The sequence below is a fragment of the Taudactylus pleione genome, unplaced genomic scaffold, assembly GCF_031769625.1.
Source record: "Taudactylus pleione unplaced genomic scaffold, aTauple2 ptg000740l, whole genome shotgun sequence".
NCBI lineage: Eukaryota > Metazoa > Chordata > Amphibia > Anura > Myobatrachidae > Taudactylus > Taudactylus pleione.
Genome location: NW_028285142.1, coordinates 616,105 through 635,771, shown reverse-complemented (window position 1 = coordinate 635,771; position 19,667 = coordinate 616,105). Strand labels below are relative to the sequence as shown.

Here is a 19,667-nt window from a genome sequence, read left to right as displayed (position 1 = left end):
TTAGTAATGTATGACTATTAGTGATGTATGACTATTAGTGATGTATGACTATTAGTGATGTATGATTATTAGTAATGTATGACTATTAGTGATGTATGACTATTAGTAATGTATGATTATTAGTAATGTATGACTATTAGTAATGTATGACTATTAGCGATGTATGACTATTAGTGATGTATGACTATTAGTAATGTATGACTATTAGTGATGTATGACTATTAGTAATGTATGACTATTAGCAATGTATGACTATTAGCGATGTATGACTATTAGTGATGTATGACTATTAGTAATGTATGACTATTAGTGATGTATGACTATTAGTAATGTATGACTATTAGTAATGTATGACTATTAGTAATGTATGACTATTAGTAATGTATGACTATTAGTGATGTATGACTATTAGTGATGTATGACTATTAGTGATGTATGACTATTAGTGATGTATGACTATTAGTGATGTATGACTATTAGTGATGTATGATTATTAGTAATGTATGACTATTAGTGATGTATGACTATTAGTGATGTATGACTATTAGTGATGTATGACTATTAGTGATGTATGACTATTAGTGATGTATGACTATTAGTGATGTATGACTATTAGTGATGTATGACTATTAGTAATGTATGACTATTAGCGATGGATGACTATTAGCGATGGATGACTATTAGCGATGGATGACTATTAGCGATGGATGACTATTAGCGATGGATGACTATTAGCGATGGATGACTATTAGCGATGGATGACTATTAGCGATGGATGACTATTAGCGATGGATGACTATTAGCGATGGATGACTATTAGCAATGGATGACTATTAGCAATGGATGACTATTAGCAATGGATGACTATTAGTAATGGATGACTATTTTTAGAAAGGAAACAAATTAAAAGTATTTGTTGTACAGTGTTATCGGTTGGTGAGGATTGTACTATAAAAATGATATGTAATTAATAAACGCTACACAATGTTGGGATAATAGGCATTCGCACTTCTTCCGGTTAATGGTTAGTAAATTTCCTTTTTATGTATGTGGACCCGGCGTTAAATCCACTTTATGCAGCCATTTACACCGTAAGGAGACAACATGTCTGCTGTAACCGCGTCTGGGCTGTGTGAATTATCTGTGTAGCGCAGTCACTGTGCGCGTTATTACATTGTCCTGTGCTATGACATAGCATTTCCCTGGCGCGGACGCAGAACTTCATGTGACGTTGATACTCGAGTCCAGCTGTAAATAAACCGCAGTGACCAGGAGACCATATAGGAGATATTTAAAGCCTAAGGATATTGAGGATGTGTATATACCATGTTGGTAGGTTGGAGCCTGTAATATTTAGATTGTAAGCTCCACTGGCACAGGGACTGTGGATCTGGTAAAGACCAGCTGTGATTAGTATGATCTGGCTTCACCATAACCCGATTCCTCTTCTCTCCTCTACAGAGGTCATCCGCACCAGACTGCGAGAAGAAGGGAGCAAGTACAAGACCTTCTGCCAGACGGCGCGCTTGGTGGCGCGGGAAGAAGGCTACACTGCCTTTTACAGAGGACTTTTAGCCCAGCTCTTCCGGCAGATTCCCAACACTGCCATCGTGCTGTCCACATATGAACTCTTAGTCTATCTGCTCCGAGATAAGCCCAAGTAGCCGGACACTGGCCAGACGGGTACTCGCACACTGTAAGGCGGCCGGACATTGGTCGCCATTCTCATCCTTCTCACAGGACATCGCCTTTTGGATTGTTTTGTTTCTCTCTGGGAGGTTTTAATTCTCATTAACGTTAGTAGTTAATTTGTATATTTTGTTATTTTTAAACTTGCAGTGGTCACGGATGCTGCTCGGTACTGGATTACACTATTTAATATACACGGTCCTCGGATGGCACCGCTTTTTTTCACAAGTCGCATCTAATTTATATCTATAAAGAAGCAGCGTGAAGGAACCGATTCATTTCTAGACTCCTGTTCATTTCTTTACCTTCATTTATTGAGGCCGGCAGCCATCAGGGCTCCAGCGAGCGGGGTTAGAAGGAGCCTTTGCTATAATAATAATTATATAATAATAATAATATAAATTATGCAGTACGGGCCGCCCTGCGCCAATAGACTGATAGAAGGTATTTACATTCTCATAGCGAATTAGTAGAACCAAAGAGGAAAATCAGGAGGCTCGGAGCCGCTGGCTTCCTAGCACAGGTGTGGCTGGAGGCTCGGAGCCGCTGGCTTCCTGGCACAGATGTGGCTGGAGGCTCGGAGCCGCTGGCTTCCTGGCACAGATGTGGCTGGAGGCTCGGAGCCGCTGGCTTCCTGGCACAGATGTGGCTGGAGGCTCGGAGCCGCCCATCCAACAAGCCAAACTGTAACGTTGTACGGTCTCCTGTTAAGTGGAGGCAGCGCTGTTACTGTTTAATGTTTAGGTAGGATCAGCACAACAGCCTCCGCGCTACTGGTCTCTAGTCACAGGATACCGCCTGGCGTTTACATGTTATTGTGCATACGTGTGGTTTACAAAATTGTCGTGTGTGTGTGTGCGCGCGCGTGCTTCTGGCTAGGCTTATTGTGCGATTCCATTATTTAGCAGAGATAAATCCGTATCTAGGAGGTAACCGATCTTTTAAGAGAACGGTTAGGGGTATCCACTAGACTATTTAGTTGGACATTAACGATCAATCGTTTGCAAAAGTGACTAAAATGACCAGCAATGCGCGTGCCCGCTAGTCGCTTAGACATCTATCATCTTTCCAACATGCTGGTCAACCTGATGATATTGTCAGATTCAGCATGTTTCCAGATGATCGATGAGCCTGCACTGAATGACTGCTCGCTCAGTGCAGGCTCATCACACCACTGAACGATTACAATGTCATAATCGTGCTGTCGTTTTCAGCTCTTGTAGTGGATACCCGCCTTAAAGCTTTTACTTTTTAGATAGTGTGCGGCTGTGAAAGGAGGAATTATTGCCGCTATAGGGAGCAGGAGTTACTAAAACCTGCTCATCTGCACAGACCATACGAACGCCTTCAGTCCCCAGCAGTGGCCCACCTTGGTGGCGTCTCTGAATAGACGTGACTGAGCTTCCACTATGCCTGAAGGACATGTCTGCAGGGATCGGGGGTTGCCATACCAGTGTCCACATCAGAATAAGGCGACTTACAGACAACACATGATAACCCACCTGGCTGTCCTGGGCAAGCCACACGATCATTACACCAACATAATGAGGGGCCCACTCTTGTGGCTTGTAACATGGCACAGTGATCGCCAGCGCTGACCCGGAGGGAAAACAGAGCGTTCATGAAACATGGGGGGAGGGGGGAGGGAGAGCACTGCCCTGGAGAGCTTACAATCTACGGGGGAAAAGGAGATATATGAAGTGGTTGTATTGAAGGCTTTGTAAGGAGGTGGACTGACTTGGTATTTAGGTCAGTTGCCAGATATCAGGATCTTAAACTAAGGGGGCGATGTACCAAGCCTTGGTGAGAGAGAAAGTACCAAACAATCGGCTTCTGTCATGTTACAGGCTGTGTTTGAGAAATGAGAGGAGCTGATTGCTTGGTACTATCTCTCTCTCTCCAAGGCTGGATACATCTCCCCCTAAGATTCATATCTGGGTTTCGAGCAGCTCACAGCTAGTGCTCTTACCCACCAAGCCTACGTCTCCCAACTCTATGTCCTGTGGTAATATTATTCCATTATTACGGTCATTGACATTTCTCTCTGCGAAGCTAAGGGCACTTCCACAAGGCTTTGATATGAAACGCAACTTTGAGAAACTGCGACAGAGATGCGTCCGTCCCTCCCAACACTGCCATGTACGCCATCCACGTGGGGGGCAGGGAAAGTAAATGTAAGGGATGCTGGTATGGGCCTCAGGACTGCGCGGCCCCACTGTTACCGTACATTAGAGATGCGTCCGTCCCTCCCAACACTGCCATGTACGCCATCCACGTGGGGGGCAGGGAAAGTAAATGTGAGCGATGCTGGTATGGGCCTCAGGACTGCGCGGCCCCACTGTTACCGTACATTAGAGATGTGTCAGTCCCTCCTTATACTATGCTATGTACGCCATCCACGTGGGGGGCAGGGAAAGTAAATGTGAGCGATGCTGGTATGGGCCTCAGGACTACGCGGCCGTACTGTTACCGTACATTAGAGATGTCAGTCCCTCCCTATACTGTGCTATGTACGCCATCCACGTGGGGGGCAGGGAAAGTAAATGTGAGCGATGCTGGTATGGGCCTCAGGACTGCGCGGCCGTACTGTTACCGTACATTAGAGATGTGTCAGTCCCTCCCTATACTGTGCCATGTATGCCATCCACGTGGAGGGCAGGGAAAGTAAATGTAAGGGATGCTGGTATGGGCCTCAGGACTGCGCGGCCCCACTGTTACCGTACATTAGAGATGTCAGTCCCTCCCTATACTGTGCTATGTACGCCATCCAAGTGGGGGGCAGGGAAAGTAAATATGAGCGATGCTGGTATGGGCCTCAGGACTGCGCGGCCCCACTGATACCGTACATCAGAGATGAGCGTTTCGGCTATTGCTCAGATCTTCCAGCCAAATCGGATCTGGGAATGAGGCAAAACCTCATCTAGCACAGACAACGACGTCGCTTTGTACATGAATGATGATGTTTTACCTCGTTCTGATTCCCTTCCTTGGCTGGAAGATATGCGCCATCTCATCCCTACTTTATATTACACCGTTACACTTTCAGTATATAACCGTGACGTGAGGTCAATGGCTGGGGAGGCACATATGTACAAATATACAGTTATTATATCAATGCTCTGGGGTATTGACGGGGAGTATGACCGGGGGAGGGAGCATGACAGGGAGTATGATAGGGGAGGGAGTATGACAGGGAGTATGATAGGGGAGGGAGTATGACAGGGGAGGGAGCACCACAGGGAGTATGACAGGGGAGGGAGCACGACCGGGAGTATGACGGGGGAGGGAGCATGACCGGGAGTGTGACGGGGGAGGGAGCATGACCGGGAGTGTGACGGGGGAGGGAGCATGACCGGGAGTGTGACGGGGGAGGGAGCATGACCGGGAGTGTGACGGGGGAGGGAGCATGACCGGGAGTGTGACGGGGGAGGGAGCATGACCGGGAGTGTGACGGGGGAGGGAGCATGACCGGGAGTATGACCGGGGAGGGAGTATGACCGGGAGTATGATGGGGGAGGGAGTATGACCGGGAGTATGATGGGGGAGGGAGTATGACCGGGGGAGGGAGCATGACAGGGAGTATGATGGGGGAGGGAGTATGACCGGGGGAGGGAGCATGACAGGGAGTATGATGGGGGAGGGAGTATGACCGGGGGAGGGAGCATGACAGGGAGTATGATAGGGGAGGGAGTATGACAGGGAGTATGATAGGGGAGGGAGTATGACAGGGAGTATGATAGGGGAGGGAGTATGATAGGGGAGGGAGCACGACAGGGGAGGGAGCACCACAGGGAGTATGACAGGGGAGGGAGCATGACCGGGAGTATGACAGGGGAGGGAGCATGACGGGGGAGGGAGCATGACCGGGAGTGCGACGGGAGAGGGAGCATGACCGGGAGTGTGACGGGAGAGGGAGCATGACCGGGAGTGTGACGGGAGAGGGAGCATGACCGGGAGTGTGACGGGGGAGGGAGCATGACCGGGAGTGTGACGGGGGAGGGAGCATGACCGGGAGTGTGACGGGGGAGGGAGCATGACCGGGAGTGTGACGGGGGAGGGAGCATGACCGGGAGTTTGATAGGGGAGGGAGTATGATAGGGGAGCGAGTATGACCGGGAGTGTGATGGGGGAGGGAGTATGACCGGGAGTGTGATGGGGGAGGGAGTATGACCGGGAGTGTGATGGGGGAGGGAGTATGACCGGGAGTGTGATGGGGGAGGGAGTATGATAGGGGAGCGAGTATGACCGGGAGTGTGATGGGGGAGGGAGTATGACCGGGAGTGTGATGGGGGAGGGAGTATGACCGGGAGTGTGATGGGGGAGGGAGTATGACCGGGAGTGTGATGGGGGAGGGAGTATGACCGGGAGTGTGATGGGGGAGGGAGTATGATAGGGGAGCGAGTATGACCGGGAGTGTGATGGGGGAGGGAGTATGACCGGGAGTGTGATGGGGGAGGGAGTATGACCGGGAGTGTGATGGGGGAGGGAGTATGACCGGGAGTGTGATGGGGGAGGGAGTATGACCGGGAGTGTGATGGGGGAGGGAGTATGACCGGGAGTGTGATGGGGGAGGGAGTATGACCGGGAGTGTGATGGGGGAGGGAGTATGACCGGGAGTTTGATGGGGGAGGGAGTATGATAGGGGAGCGAGTATGACCGGGAGTGTGATGGGGGAGGGAGTATGACCGGGAGTGTGATGGGGGAGGGAGTATGACCGGGAGTGTGACGGGGGAGGGAGCATGACCGGGAGTTTGATAGGGGAGGGAGTATGATAGGGGAGCGAGTATGACCGGGAGTGTGATGGGGGAGGGAGTATGACCGGGAGTGTGACGGGGGAGGGAGTATGACCGGGAGTGTGACGGGGGAGGGAGCATGACCGGGAGTTTGATAGGGGAGGGAGTATGATAGGGGAGCGAGTATGACCGGGAGTGTGATGGGGGAGGGAGTATGACCGGGAGTGTGATGGGGGAGGGAGTATGACCGGGAGTGTGATGGGGGAGGGAGTATGACCGGGAGTGTGACGGGGGAGGGAGCATGACCGGGAGTTTGATAGGGGAGGGAGTATGATAGGGGAGCGAGTATGACCGGGAGTGTGATGGGGGAGGGAGTATGACCGGGAGTGTGACGGGGGAGGGAGCATGACCGGGAGTTTGATAGGGGAGGGAGTATGATAGGGGAGCGAGTATGACCGGGAGTGTGATGGGGGAGGGAGTATGACCGGGAGTGTGACGGGGGAGGGAGCATGACCGGGAGTTTGATAGGGGAGGGAGTATGATAGGGGAGCGAGTATGACCGGGAGTGTGATGGGGGAGGGAGTATGACCGGGAGTGTGATGGGGGAGGGAGCATGACCGGGAGTGTGACGGGGGAGGGAGCATGACCGGGAGTTTGATAGGGGAGGGAGTATGATAGGGGAGGGAGTATGACCGGGAGTGTGATGGGGGAGGGAGTATGACCGGGAGTGTGATGGGGGAGTATGACCGGGAGTGTGATGGGGGAGGGAGTATGACCGGGAGTGTGATGGGGGAGGGAGTATGACCGGGAGTTTGATAGGGGAGGGAGTATGATAGGGGAGGGAGTATGACAGGGAGTGTGATGGGGGAGGGAGTATGACCGGGAGTATGATGGGGGAGGGAGTATGACCGGGAGTATGATGGGGGAGGGAGTATGACCGGGAGTATGATGGGGGAGGGAGTATGACCGGGGGAGGGAGCATGACGGGGAGTATGATAGGGGAGTATGACAGGGAGTATGATGGGGGAGGGAGTATGACCGGGGGAGGGAGCATGACAGGGAGTATGATAGGGGAGGGAGTATGACAGGGAGTATGATAGGGGAGGGAGTATGACAGGGAGTATGATAGGGGAGGGAGTATGATAGGGGAGGGAGCACGACAGGGAGTATGACCGGGGGAGGGAGCATGACAGGGAGTATGATAGGGGAGGGAGTATGACCGGGAGTGTGATGGGGGAGGGAGTATGACCGGGAGTTTGATAGGGGAGGGAGTATGATGGGGGAGGGAGTATGACCGGGAGTATGATGGGGGAGGGAGTATGACCGGGAGTATGATGGGGGAGGGAGTATGACCGGGAGTATGATGGGGGAGGGAGTATGACCGGGAGTATGATGGGGGAGGGAGTATGACCGGGAGTATGATGGGGGAGGGAGTATGACAGGGAGTACAGCCATCTGTATAACACACCGCTGTCTTGCAATATGTATAACACAAAACCATATAGCCATCTGTATAACACAATGCCGTATTGACATCTGTATAACACAATGCTGTACTGCCATCTGTATAACACACCGCCGTACTGCCATCTGTATAACACACTGCCGTCTTGCAATATGTATAACACAACGGCGTATAGCCATCTGTATAACACAACGGCGTATAGCCATCTGTATAACACAACGGTGTATAGCCATCTGTATAACACAATGGTGTATAGCCATCTGTATAACACACTGCAGTCTTGCAATATGTATAACACAACCCCGTACTGCCATCTGGTGGCTTTCTGGAGTCCTTTATTTGATTTTTCTGTTTTTTGACTCTTGGGGGTAAATTTACTTAAGTTAGAGTTTTTAGAAGTGGAGATGTTGCCCATAGCAACCAATCAGACTCTAGCTATTACCTTCTAGAAGGTGCTTGTTAAATGTTAAGTAGAATCTGATTGGTTGCTACGGGCAACATCTCCACTTCTAAAAACTCTCACTTTAGTAAATATACCCCTTGATCTGTTCACCTGTCCTGTTTAAATGATGATACATGTATGACGTTGGCATTGGTTCTGTTCCTATGCCAACAAGTGTCTTACATACCAAGTGATCTCCTGCATGAAAACCGACTGCAGTAACCATTCCCAGGGAGGATCAATTTCCTCAGAGGTTCCCCGTTATACCATATAGGTAAGAAGTGTCTTAATCCAACCAGCTGCAACTGGCGGGGAGAGATGGGGGCAAAATAATGTGCCCCTTCCACCCCTATATCTCATGTACATGTCACACCACAAAGATCCAGGGGACAGACACTTCTGATGGGGTGTTGTATCAGTGTATGAGATATTAGGTTTTATTTCTTTCATTGGGTTGGAAATTTTGCATCCACCTGTAACGAGACTTCCCCATGCTGTATCTCCATAATCACTGCCCCACGAGTGGCGTCCCTACCTGTTCTGACACCTGGTGACAGTAGGGGGTGAGCTGCCTTGTAGTGTGCACAGCGAAGATGTGTGCCAGCAAAAAGGGGGGTGTAGTGATGCCTAGTGCCATTCTCCTGCGTCTGGATCACCAGCGTGTACTCCGTACAGCAAATTGTGTACTGACTCCTAGTGTCATTCTTCTGTGCCTGGATCACCAGCGCTGTACTCGGTACACCATCTGTGTACTGACGCCTAGTGTCATTCTCCTGCGCCTGGATCACCAGCGTGTGTACTGACTACTAGTGCCATTCTCCTGCACCTGGATCACCAGCGTGTGTACTCCGTACAGCATCTGTGTACTGACCCCTAGTGTTATTCTCCTGCGCCTGGATCACCAGCGTGTGTACTCAGTATAACATCTGTGTACTGACTCCTAGTGTCATTCTCCTGCGCCTGGATCACCAGCGTGTGTACTGACTCCTAGTGCTGTACTCCGTACAGCATCTGTGTACTGACCTCTAGTGTCATTCTCCTGCACCTGGATCACCAGCGTGTGTACTGACTCCTAGTGCCATTCTCCTGCACCTGGATCACCAGCGTGTGTACTCCGTACAGCATCTGTGTACTGACCCCTAGTGCCATTCTCCTGCGCCTGGATCACCAGCGTGTGTACTCAGTATAACATCTGTGTACTGACTCCTAGTGCCATTCTCCTGCGCCTGGATCACCAGCGTGTGTACTCAGTATAACATCTGTGTACTGACTCCTAGTGCCATTCTCCTGCGACTGGATCACCAGCGTGTACTCGGTACAGCATCTGTGTACTGACTCCTAGTGCCATTCTCCTGTGCCTGTGTTTGGATAACCAGTGTGTATACTCAATACAGCATTTGTGTACTGATACCTAGTGCCAAATGCTGTACTGAGTACACACTGGTTATCCAGACACAGGTACAGGAGAATGGCACTAGGAGTCAGTACACAAGCAAGTACAGAAGAAATCACTGGAGAAGTCTGATGCTGACTAGCACTTGTAGGAGTCACTGGAAATAGCATAAAGCCAGGAGCGAACCCAGACACTAGGATATAACACTGGTAGGAAGTAATGTGGAACCTGGAAAGAAGTACCAGCGAGTAATCACTGGGTGTAGCAAAATTGTACAGCAGCTTCCTGCAGTCAGACTAAATACCATAAGGTAGCACTCCATTGGAGGATAGTGTCAGCTGACAGCAACCAATGCTACCATTGGGTAAAGGGCTAATCAGGCTGTGTCCATGACGGTAACCGCAGGAACCAAATCACGGAGCAACACATGGGTGTCCCAGCAGACCCTGGGAAAAATACTCAGCGTGCCACCCGCCACTGAAGCTGGTGTCTGACAGATTAGGGGAAGCAGGGGCAATGGTGAGTAGCGGCCGATCTCAGGCCGCATCCTGACCAAACGGGCTTTATTGCAGGCAGACACTCAGTGGTCAATATTCGTAGGGTGTTGTCGGCAATACAATCTGTCTCCCAATCGCCACTTCAGTTACATAAAGCCATATTAGCACTGGATGCCGAAAAGGCTTTATAGTCATGGTGCTCTGGCCACATTTTTAGGATACCATACAGTGATTTGGTTTTTCCAAAATCTTGGTAAAAATGTTGAGTACACTTTATACAAAACATATTACGCAGATTGCATGCGAGGGCCATGTCTCTACGCCTTTCTCTATTCAACGTGGCACACATCAGGGCTGCCCCCTATCCACCTTTATTATTTGCACTAGCCACCCCTTGCCAGAGCGATGCGTCAATCTCCCTTATTTCAGGGCATTTTAGTTGGCAGCATTGAGTAGCACTCTTTGCCGATGATATTGTTGCCGTTTCTCTCACCACGCTGTTTCTGTTCCTCCAGTAATGCATTATCATGGACTTCGGTCAATTTTCAGGTTATAAAATTAACGTAGAGAAGTCAGAATTGCTTGTTATTCCCGGCAGTGCTTCTGCTCTCTCCAAGTCTCCATCACAGTCATTCAAAGTTTTGGACACACAGATTAAATATTTAGGTGTACCCATTCCTGTTCATTTATCAAAACTATACTCGCTGAATTTTTCACCTTTGATTCAGTCAATTGGTAGGATGCTGGATGCTTTTACCATTATCAATGATGGTTAGAAAAGCAATAATCAAGACTATAGTCTTCCCACAAAAATCTTTAGCCATACAGATGCTGCCGATAAATTGCGAGGCTCAGACATGGCTATGCTTTCCAAACTATTTTTAAATTTCTTCTGGGGCAATAAAAAAAAAAACATGAATTGCACAAGCGAAAGCTCCCAAGTCAGATGGTAGTGTGGGTCTCCCAGATCTTGTCCGTTTCACATAAGCGGTAGGTTGTTGTTACATAGCCGATTGGCTGCTCGCATGTAGTATTTACACTATGTACGAGGTTGATTGTGCTTTATTGACATCTTTTCTCCAGGAACCCATCTCCATTCACTACAGGCTGAAATTCCCCATCATATTTTTAATACTATCCTATTTCATGACACCTATCTTGCGTGGTGGACCATATATAATAGATAAACCCCAACCAATTTATACCGCTGTGGGGAAACCCTCTATTTATACCAGCTTTGGATTATCCGGTGCATCAGAGATTGAAACGCTCCTCAGCTGTGTTTTTGATCCCGGAGGCGAAATAATGTCCTTCTCGGCCTTAAGGGAGAAATTTGGGATGCCAAACTCTTATTTTTATCTATACCTCCAAATTAGACACTACGTACAATCTCTGCCTCCTCCTATGTCTACCACTCAATTACACAATCCCTTAATGTCTACTATTTCTTGTACCAGTTACAGAACACGGTATCTTTACAAGGATCTGATGAAACCAAACATGGATAAAATTTGGAATCGTACCCTACAAACTTGGCAGAGAGATTTTCCTCGGGTTACTATGGGCCAAGAACCAGTTGACAATTTCGAAAGCACACTTTGCACCCTGCAAACCATTACTGACCATCCTCATCTGATCATACTCCTCAACGGGGCTTACCTGGAAAGCTTTTATATTAGCTGTTTGGGCACAGGCTGGCTGGCGCGTTCAAGCTCCCAGCAAGCAAGTCACACATCAGAAATAGGACGCAGTCAGACCAGGGTTAGCACCTAGTCGTGGTGCGGAGTCTAACCCCCCCCCTGGTTTTCACTAAGAACTGCCACAAGGTGGGATTGGCATTGCTGCCAGGCACCAGCAGGTCACAGCCCTCTCACTGCCCCCAGTAGTGACTGTGTGGGAGTGCAGGCACAAGACGGAAATAGCAGACAGAAGAATAGTCAGGCAAGCTGAGGTCAGGGCCACTAGCGAAGGTGCAGAACGAGGGTACTGGCCAAGGAGGGGAATCACAGGCGGAGGAGACCAAATTGTCACAATCCGAAGCTAGGAATCCCTCTGAGGACAGGGAGCTGGGGGGTTAGGATGGCTAGGAGGCAGCGAGGGAAGTGACAGTGCTAGTGTCCTTACATAAAAGGTCAGTCCCAGGTGTTGGCTAGACCTAATCAAAGGCACAAAGTCTAACCCACTCGGTGGTCTTCACCAGTGACCCCTCCTGTTGGGATATGGGTTTTGCCGCACCGAGTGAGCAGGTCTCGGCCCTCTGGTTGGGTGCCTGGGAGTGACGAGGACACTAGGAAAGTGCCACTGCAATAATGAGTGGAAGGAAGCACTGGGATGCACTATGAGACTTTACTGGATACACCAAGAAGTGAGGGGACAGGCACAGATTAGTCGGGAGTGATGATGAACAAGGAAGGTCAGCTACTGGATGCTTTGGGTAACTTGGAAGATCTGGACGCAGGGTAGTGTAAAGGTAGCTCAGACACAAAGAGTCACTGGGTGTACCGGGGACACAGGCACAGGGTAGTGTACTTGGTGCACTGTAGGGAATGGGATTGTATTACCGGTGGCAGTTTAGCCGCCGGTTCAAATCCGGCCAAAGAGACGGACAGGCTGAGGTAAGTCCTCTAAGCCTCCCCTGTCCGTTCCCCCCCCCCCCCCATAACCTGCCTTTAGGCGTGCCTAAACCGAACTCTCCTGGGGGGGGGCTAACCATAACCTCCCTCCATGGGTGTCTAACCCCCCCTTCCCCAACCCTCCCCGGTGCCCTAACCCTCCACCACCCACAGCTAACAGAACGGGCGGCCGTACTTACCACGATCGGGACCGCTGCGTTCTGTATTCCGGCGTCGGGATTATGACAGGTGCCGGTATCTTGACGCCTGTCATAACTCCTTAGCCGGCGTCGGGATTGTTATCCCCACTGTAGATCCAGATACGGAACACAATTAACTGTGCAAGGAACTCAGACGCAGGTGAGTGAACTTGATACACTGTAGAACAATCGCGGGAATAACGGAAGGTGCTTCGAGAAACCAGACGCAGGGAACTGTAAATAGTGCTTGGGAATGGTACAGGAGACACAGGAGACTTGGTAAATGAGCCAGAGCTGGGTAAACACAAAACGATTAACGAAGGTAAACTGGAGATTCAGCACGGAGCCCGACGCTGACATATACACCGGAGAGTAGATGCTGAACAGTGCTGACATAGTTAAACTGGTGTCTCAACACAGAGACAGGTGCTGACACATACACAGGCTGTTTGAGTTGGGCACAAAACTAAAATTACAGATCAGCTGATGTAAAGACATACAAAGATTCATGACCTACCGAAAAGGGGGCAGGCAAATTACACCGAAGACGTGCGGAAAGTCAGGGAATAATTTCATTTACACTTGATATCACTTTTATTGTTATTCATGGCTAAATTACAGCAGAAGGTCCACAGATCAAGACATCATATGCTGTAAATACAGCCCCTAATAACTGACCCCGGTCAGAGGGACACCCGACACAGCCCCAATATCTAACCCCGGTCAGAGGGACACCCGACACAGCCCCAATAACTGTCCCCGGTCAGAGGGACAACCGACACAGCCCCAATAACTGACCTCGGTCAGAGGGACACCCGATACAGCCCTAATAACGGACCCCAGTCAGAGGAACACTCAATACAGCCCTAATAACTGACCCCCGTCAGAGTGACACCGGACATGGACACAGTCCTCATAACAGACCCCGGTCAGAGGGACACCCGACACAGCCCCAATAACGGACCCCGGTCAGAGGGACACCCGACACAGCCCCAATAACGGACCCCGGTCAGAGGGACACCCGACACAGCCCCAATAAATGACCCCGGTCAGAGGGACACCCGACACAGCCCCAATAACTGACTCCGGTCAGAGGGACACCACACACAGCCCCAATAACGGACCCCGGTCAGAGGGACACCCGACACAGCCCCAATAAATGACCCCGGTCAGAGGGACACCCGACACAGCCCCAATAACTGACCTCGGTCAGAGGGACACCCGACACAGCCCCAATAACTGACCTCGGTCAGAGGGACACCCGATAGCCCTAATAACTGACCCCGGTCAGAGGGACACCCGACACAGCCCCAATAATGGACCCAGTCAGAGGGACACCAGATACAGCCCCAATAACTGACCCCGGTCAGAGGGACACCCGACACAGCCTTAATAACGGACCCCGGTCAGAGGGACACCCGACACAGCCCTAATAACTGACCCCGGTCAGAGTGACACCGGACATGGACACAGTCCTCATAACAGACCCCGGTCAGAGGGACACCCGACACAGCCCCAATAACGGACCCCGGTCAGAGGGACACCCGACACAGCCCCAATAACGGACCCCGGTCAGAGGGACACCCGACACAGCCCCAATAAATGACCCCGGTCAGAGGGACACCCGACACAGCCCCAATAACTGACCTCGGTCAGAGGGACACCCGACACAGCCCCAATAACTGACCTCGGTCAGAGGGACACCCGACACAGCCCCAATAACTGACTCCGGTCAGAGGGACACCAGATACAGCCCCAATAACGGACCCCGGTCAGAGGGACACCCGACACAGCACCAATAAGTGACCCCGGTCAGAGGGACACCCGACACAGCCCCAATAACTGACCGGTCAGAGGGACACCCGACACAGCCCCAATAACGGACCCCGGTCAGAGGGACACCCGACACAGCCCCAATAAGTGACCCCGGTCAGAGGGACACCCGACACAGCCCTAATAACGGACCCCGGTCAGAGGGACACCCGACACAGCCCCAATAACTGACTCCGGTCAGAGGGACACCCGACACAGCCCCAATAAGTGACCCCGGTCAGAGGGACACCCGACACAGCCCCAATAACTGACTCCGGTCAGAGGGACACCCGACACAGCCCCAATAAGTGACCCCGGTCAGAGGGACACCACACACAGCCCAATAACGGACCCCGGTCAGAGGGACACCCGACACAGCCCCAATAACGGACCCCGGTCAGAGGGACACCCGACACAGCCTTAATAACGGACCCCGGTCAGAGGGACACCCGACACAGCCCTAATAACAGACCCCGGTCAGAGGGACACCCGACACAGCCCCAATAAGTGACTCCGGTCAAAGGGACACCCGACACAGCCCCAATAACTGACTCCGGTCAGAGGGACACCACACACAGCCCCAATAACGGACCCCGGTCAGAGGGACACCCGACACAGCCCCAATAAATGACCCCGGTCAGAGGGACACCCGACACAGCCCCAATAACTGACCTCGGTCAGAGGGACACCCGACACAGCCCCAATAACTGACCTCGGTCAGAGGGACACCAGATACAGCCCCAATAACTGACCCCGGTCAGAGGGACACCCGACACAGCCTTAATAACGGACCCCGGTCAGAGGGACACCCGACACAGCCCTAATAACTGACCCCGGTCAGAGTGACACCGGACATGGACACAGTCCTCATAACAGACCCCGGTCAGAGGGACACCCGACACAGCCCCAATAACGGACCCCGGTCAGAGGGACACCCGACACAGCCCCAATAACGGACCCCGGTCAGAGGGACACCCGACACAGCCCCAATAAATGACCCCGGTCAGAGGGACACCCGACACAGCCCCAATAACTGACCTCGGTCAGAGGGACACCCGACACAGCCCCAATAACTGACTCCGGTCAGAGGGACACCAGATACAGCCCCAATAACGGACCCCGGTCAGAGGGACACCCGACACAGCCCCAATAAGTGACCCCGGTCAGAGGGACACCCGACACAGCCCCAATAACTGACCGGTCAGAGGGACACCCGACACAGCCCCAATAACGGACCCCGGTCAGAGGGACACCCGACACAGCCCCAATAAGTGACCCCGGTCAGAGGGACACCCGACACAGCCCTAATAACGGACCCCGGTCAGAGGGACACCCGACACAGCCCCAATAACTGACTCCGGTCAGAGGGACACCCGACACAGCCCCAATAAGTGACCCCGGTCAGAGGGACACCCGACACAGCCCCAATAACTGACTCCGGTCAGAGGGACACCCGACACAGCCCCAATAAGTGACCCCGGTCAGAGGGACACCACACACAGCCCAATAACGGACCCCGGTCAGAGGGACACCCGACACAGCCCCAATAACTGACTCCGGTCAGAGGGACACCCGACACAGCCCCAATAACGGACCCCGGTCAGAGGGACACCCGACACAGCCTTAATAACGGACCCCGGTCAGAGGGACACCCGACACAGCCCTAATAACAGACCCCGGTCAGAGGGACACCCGACACAGCCCCAATAAGTGACTCCGGTCAAAGGGACACCCGACACAGCCCCAATAACTGACTCCGGTCAGAGGGACACCACACACAGCCCAATAACGGACCCCGGTCAGAGGGACACCCGACACAGCCCCAATAACTGACTCCGGTCAGAGGGACACCCGACACAGCCCCAATAACGGACCCCGGTCAGAGGGACACCCGACACAGCCTTAATAACGGAACCCGGTCAGAGGGACACCCGACACAGCCCTAATAACAGACCCCGGTCAGAGGGACACCCGACACAGCCCCAATAAGTGACTCCGGTCAAAGGGACACCCGACACAGCCCCAATAACTGACTCCGGTCAGAGGGACACCACACACAGCCCCAATAACGGACCCCGGTCAGAGGGACACCCGACACAGCCCCAATAAATGACCCCGGTCAGAGGGACACCCGACACAGCCCCAATAACTGACCTCGGTCAGAGGGACACCCGACACAGCCCCAATAACTGACTCCGGTCAGAGGGACACCACACACAGCCCCAATAACGGACCCCGGTCAGAGGGACACCCGACACAGCCCCAATAAATGACCCCGGTCAGAGGGACACCCGACACAGCCCCAATAACTGACCTCGGTCAGAGGGACACCCGACACAGCCCCAATAACTGACCTCGGTCAGAGGGACACCAGATACAGCCCCAATAACTGACCCCGGTCAGAGGGACACCCGACACAGCCCCAATAAATGACCCCGGTCAGAGGGACACCCGACACAGCCCCAATAACGGACCCCGGTCAGAGGGACACCCGACACAGCCCTAATAACTGACCCCGGTCAGAGTGACACCGGACATGGACACAGTCCTCATAACAGACCCCGGTCAGAGGGACACCCGACACAGCCCCAATAACGGACCCCGGTCAGAGGGACACCCGACACAGCCCCAATAACGGACCCCGGTCAGAGGGACACCCGACACAGCCCCAATAAATGACCCCGGTCAGAGGGACACCCGACACAGCCCCAATAACTGACCTCGGTCAGAGGGACACCCGACACAGCCCCAATAACTGACTCCGGTCAGAGGGACACCAGATACAGCCCCAATAACGGACCCCGGTCAGAGGGACACCCGACACAGCCCCAATAAGTGACCCCGGTCAGAGGGACACCCGACACAGCCCCAATAACTGACCGGTCAGAGGGACACCCGACACAGCCCCAATAACGGACCCCGGTCAGAGGGACACCCGACACAGCCCCAATAAGTGACCCCGGTCAGAGGGACACCCGACACAGCCCTAATAACGGACCCCGGTCAGAGGGACACCCGACACAGCCCCAATAACTGACTCCGGTCAGAGGGACACCCGACACAGCCCCAATAAGTGACCCCGGTCAGAGGGACACCCGACACAGCCCCAATAACTGACTCCGGTCAGAGGGACACCCGACACAGCCCCAATAAGTGACCCCGGTCAGAGGGACACCACACACAGCCCAATAACGGACCCCGGTCAGAGGGACACCCGACACAGCCCCAATAACTGACTCCGGTCAGAGGGACACCCGACACAGCCCCAATAACGGACCCCGGTCAGAGGGACACCCGACACAGCCTTAATAACGGACCCCGGTCAGAGGGACACCCGACACAGCCCTAATAACAGACCCCGGTCAGAGGGACACCCGACACAGCCCCAATAAGTGACTCCGGTCAAAGGGACACCCGACACAGCCCCAATAACTGACTCCGGTCAGAGGGACACCACACACAGCCCAATAACGGACCCCGGTCAGAGGGACACCCGACACAGCCCCAATAACTGACTCCGGTCAGAGGGACACCCGACACAGCCCCAATAACGGACCCCGGTCAGAGGGACACCCGACACAGCCTTAATAACGGACCCCGGTCAGAGGGACACCCGACACAGCCCTAATAACAGACCCCGGTCAGAGGGACACCCGACACAGCCCCAATAAGTGACTCCGGTCAAAGGGACACCCGACACAGCCCCAATAACTGACTCCGGTCAGAGGGACACCACACACAGCCCCAATAACGGACCCCGGTCAGAGGGACACCCGACACAGCCCCAATAAATGACCCCGGTCAGAGGGACACCCGACACAGCCCCAATAACTGACCTCGGTCAGAGGGACACCCGACACAGCCCCAATAAATGACCTCGGTCAGAGGGACAACAGACACAGCCCCAATAACTGACCTCGGTCAGAGGGACAACAGACACAGCCCCAATAAGTGACCTCGGTCAGAGGGACACCCGACACAGCCCCAATAAGTGACCTCGGTCAGAGGGACACCCGACACAGCCCCAATAAGTGACCTCGGTCAGAGGGACACCCGACACAGCCCCAATAACTGACCCCGGTCAGAGGGACACCCGACACAGCCCCAATAACGGACCCAGTCAGAGGGACACCAGATACAGCCCCAATAAATGACCCCGGTCAGAGGGACACCCGACACAGCCCCAATAACTGACTCCGGTCAGAGGGACACCGCACACAGCCCCAATAACGGACCCCGGTCAGAGGGACACCCGACACAGCCCCAATAACTGACCTCGGTCAGAGGGACACCCGATAGCCCTAATAACTGACCCCGGTCAGAGGGACACCCGACACAGCCCCAATAACTGACCCCGGTCAGAGGGACACCCGACACAGCCTTAATAACGGACCCCGGTCAGAGGGACACCCGACACAGCCCTAATAACAGACCCCGGTCAGAGGGACACCCGACACAGCCCCAATAAGTGACTCCTGTCAGAGGGACACCCGACACAGCCCCAATAACTGACCTCGGTCAGAGGGACACCACACACAGCCCTAATAACTGTCCCCGGTCAGAGGGACACCACACACAGCCCTAATAACGGACCCCGGTCAGAGGGACACCCGACACAGCCCTAATAACAGACCCCGGTCAGAGGGACACCCGACACAGCCCCAATAAGTGACCCCGGTCAGAGGGACACCCGACACAGCCCCAATAACGGACCCCGGTCAGAGGGACACCCGACACAGCCCCAATAAATGACCCCGGTCAGAGGGACACCCGACACAGCCCCAATAACTGACCTCGGTCAGAGGGACACCCGACACAGCCCCA

The 19,667-nt window shown here is 53.0% G+C and overlaps 1 protein-coding gene across 1 annotated transcript in view; it reads left to right on the top strand.

Annotated features, from left to right (window-relative positions):
- SLC25A33 (solute carrier family 25 member 33) overlaps positions 1 to 1,967 on the top strand; it is a 37,965-nt gene extending 35,998 nt beyond the window's left edge. The window contains exon 7 of the mRNA XM_088457155.1: positions 1,462 to 1,967. Coding sequence (XP_088313281.1) covers positions 1,462 to 1,664 — 203 coding nt within the window. The 3' untranslated portion in view covers positions 1,665 to 1,967. The remainder of the gene's footprint in view (positions 1 to 1,461) is intronic.
- Positions 1,968 to 19,667: the final 17,700 nt, after the last annotated feature.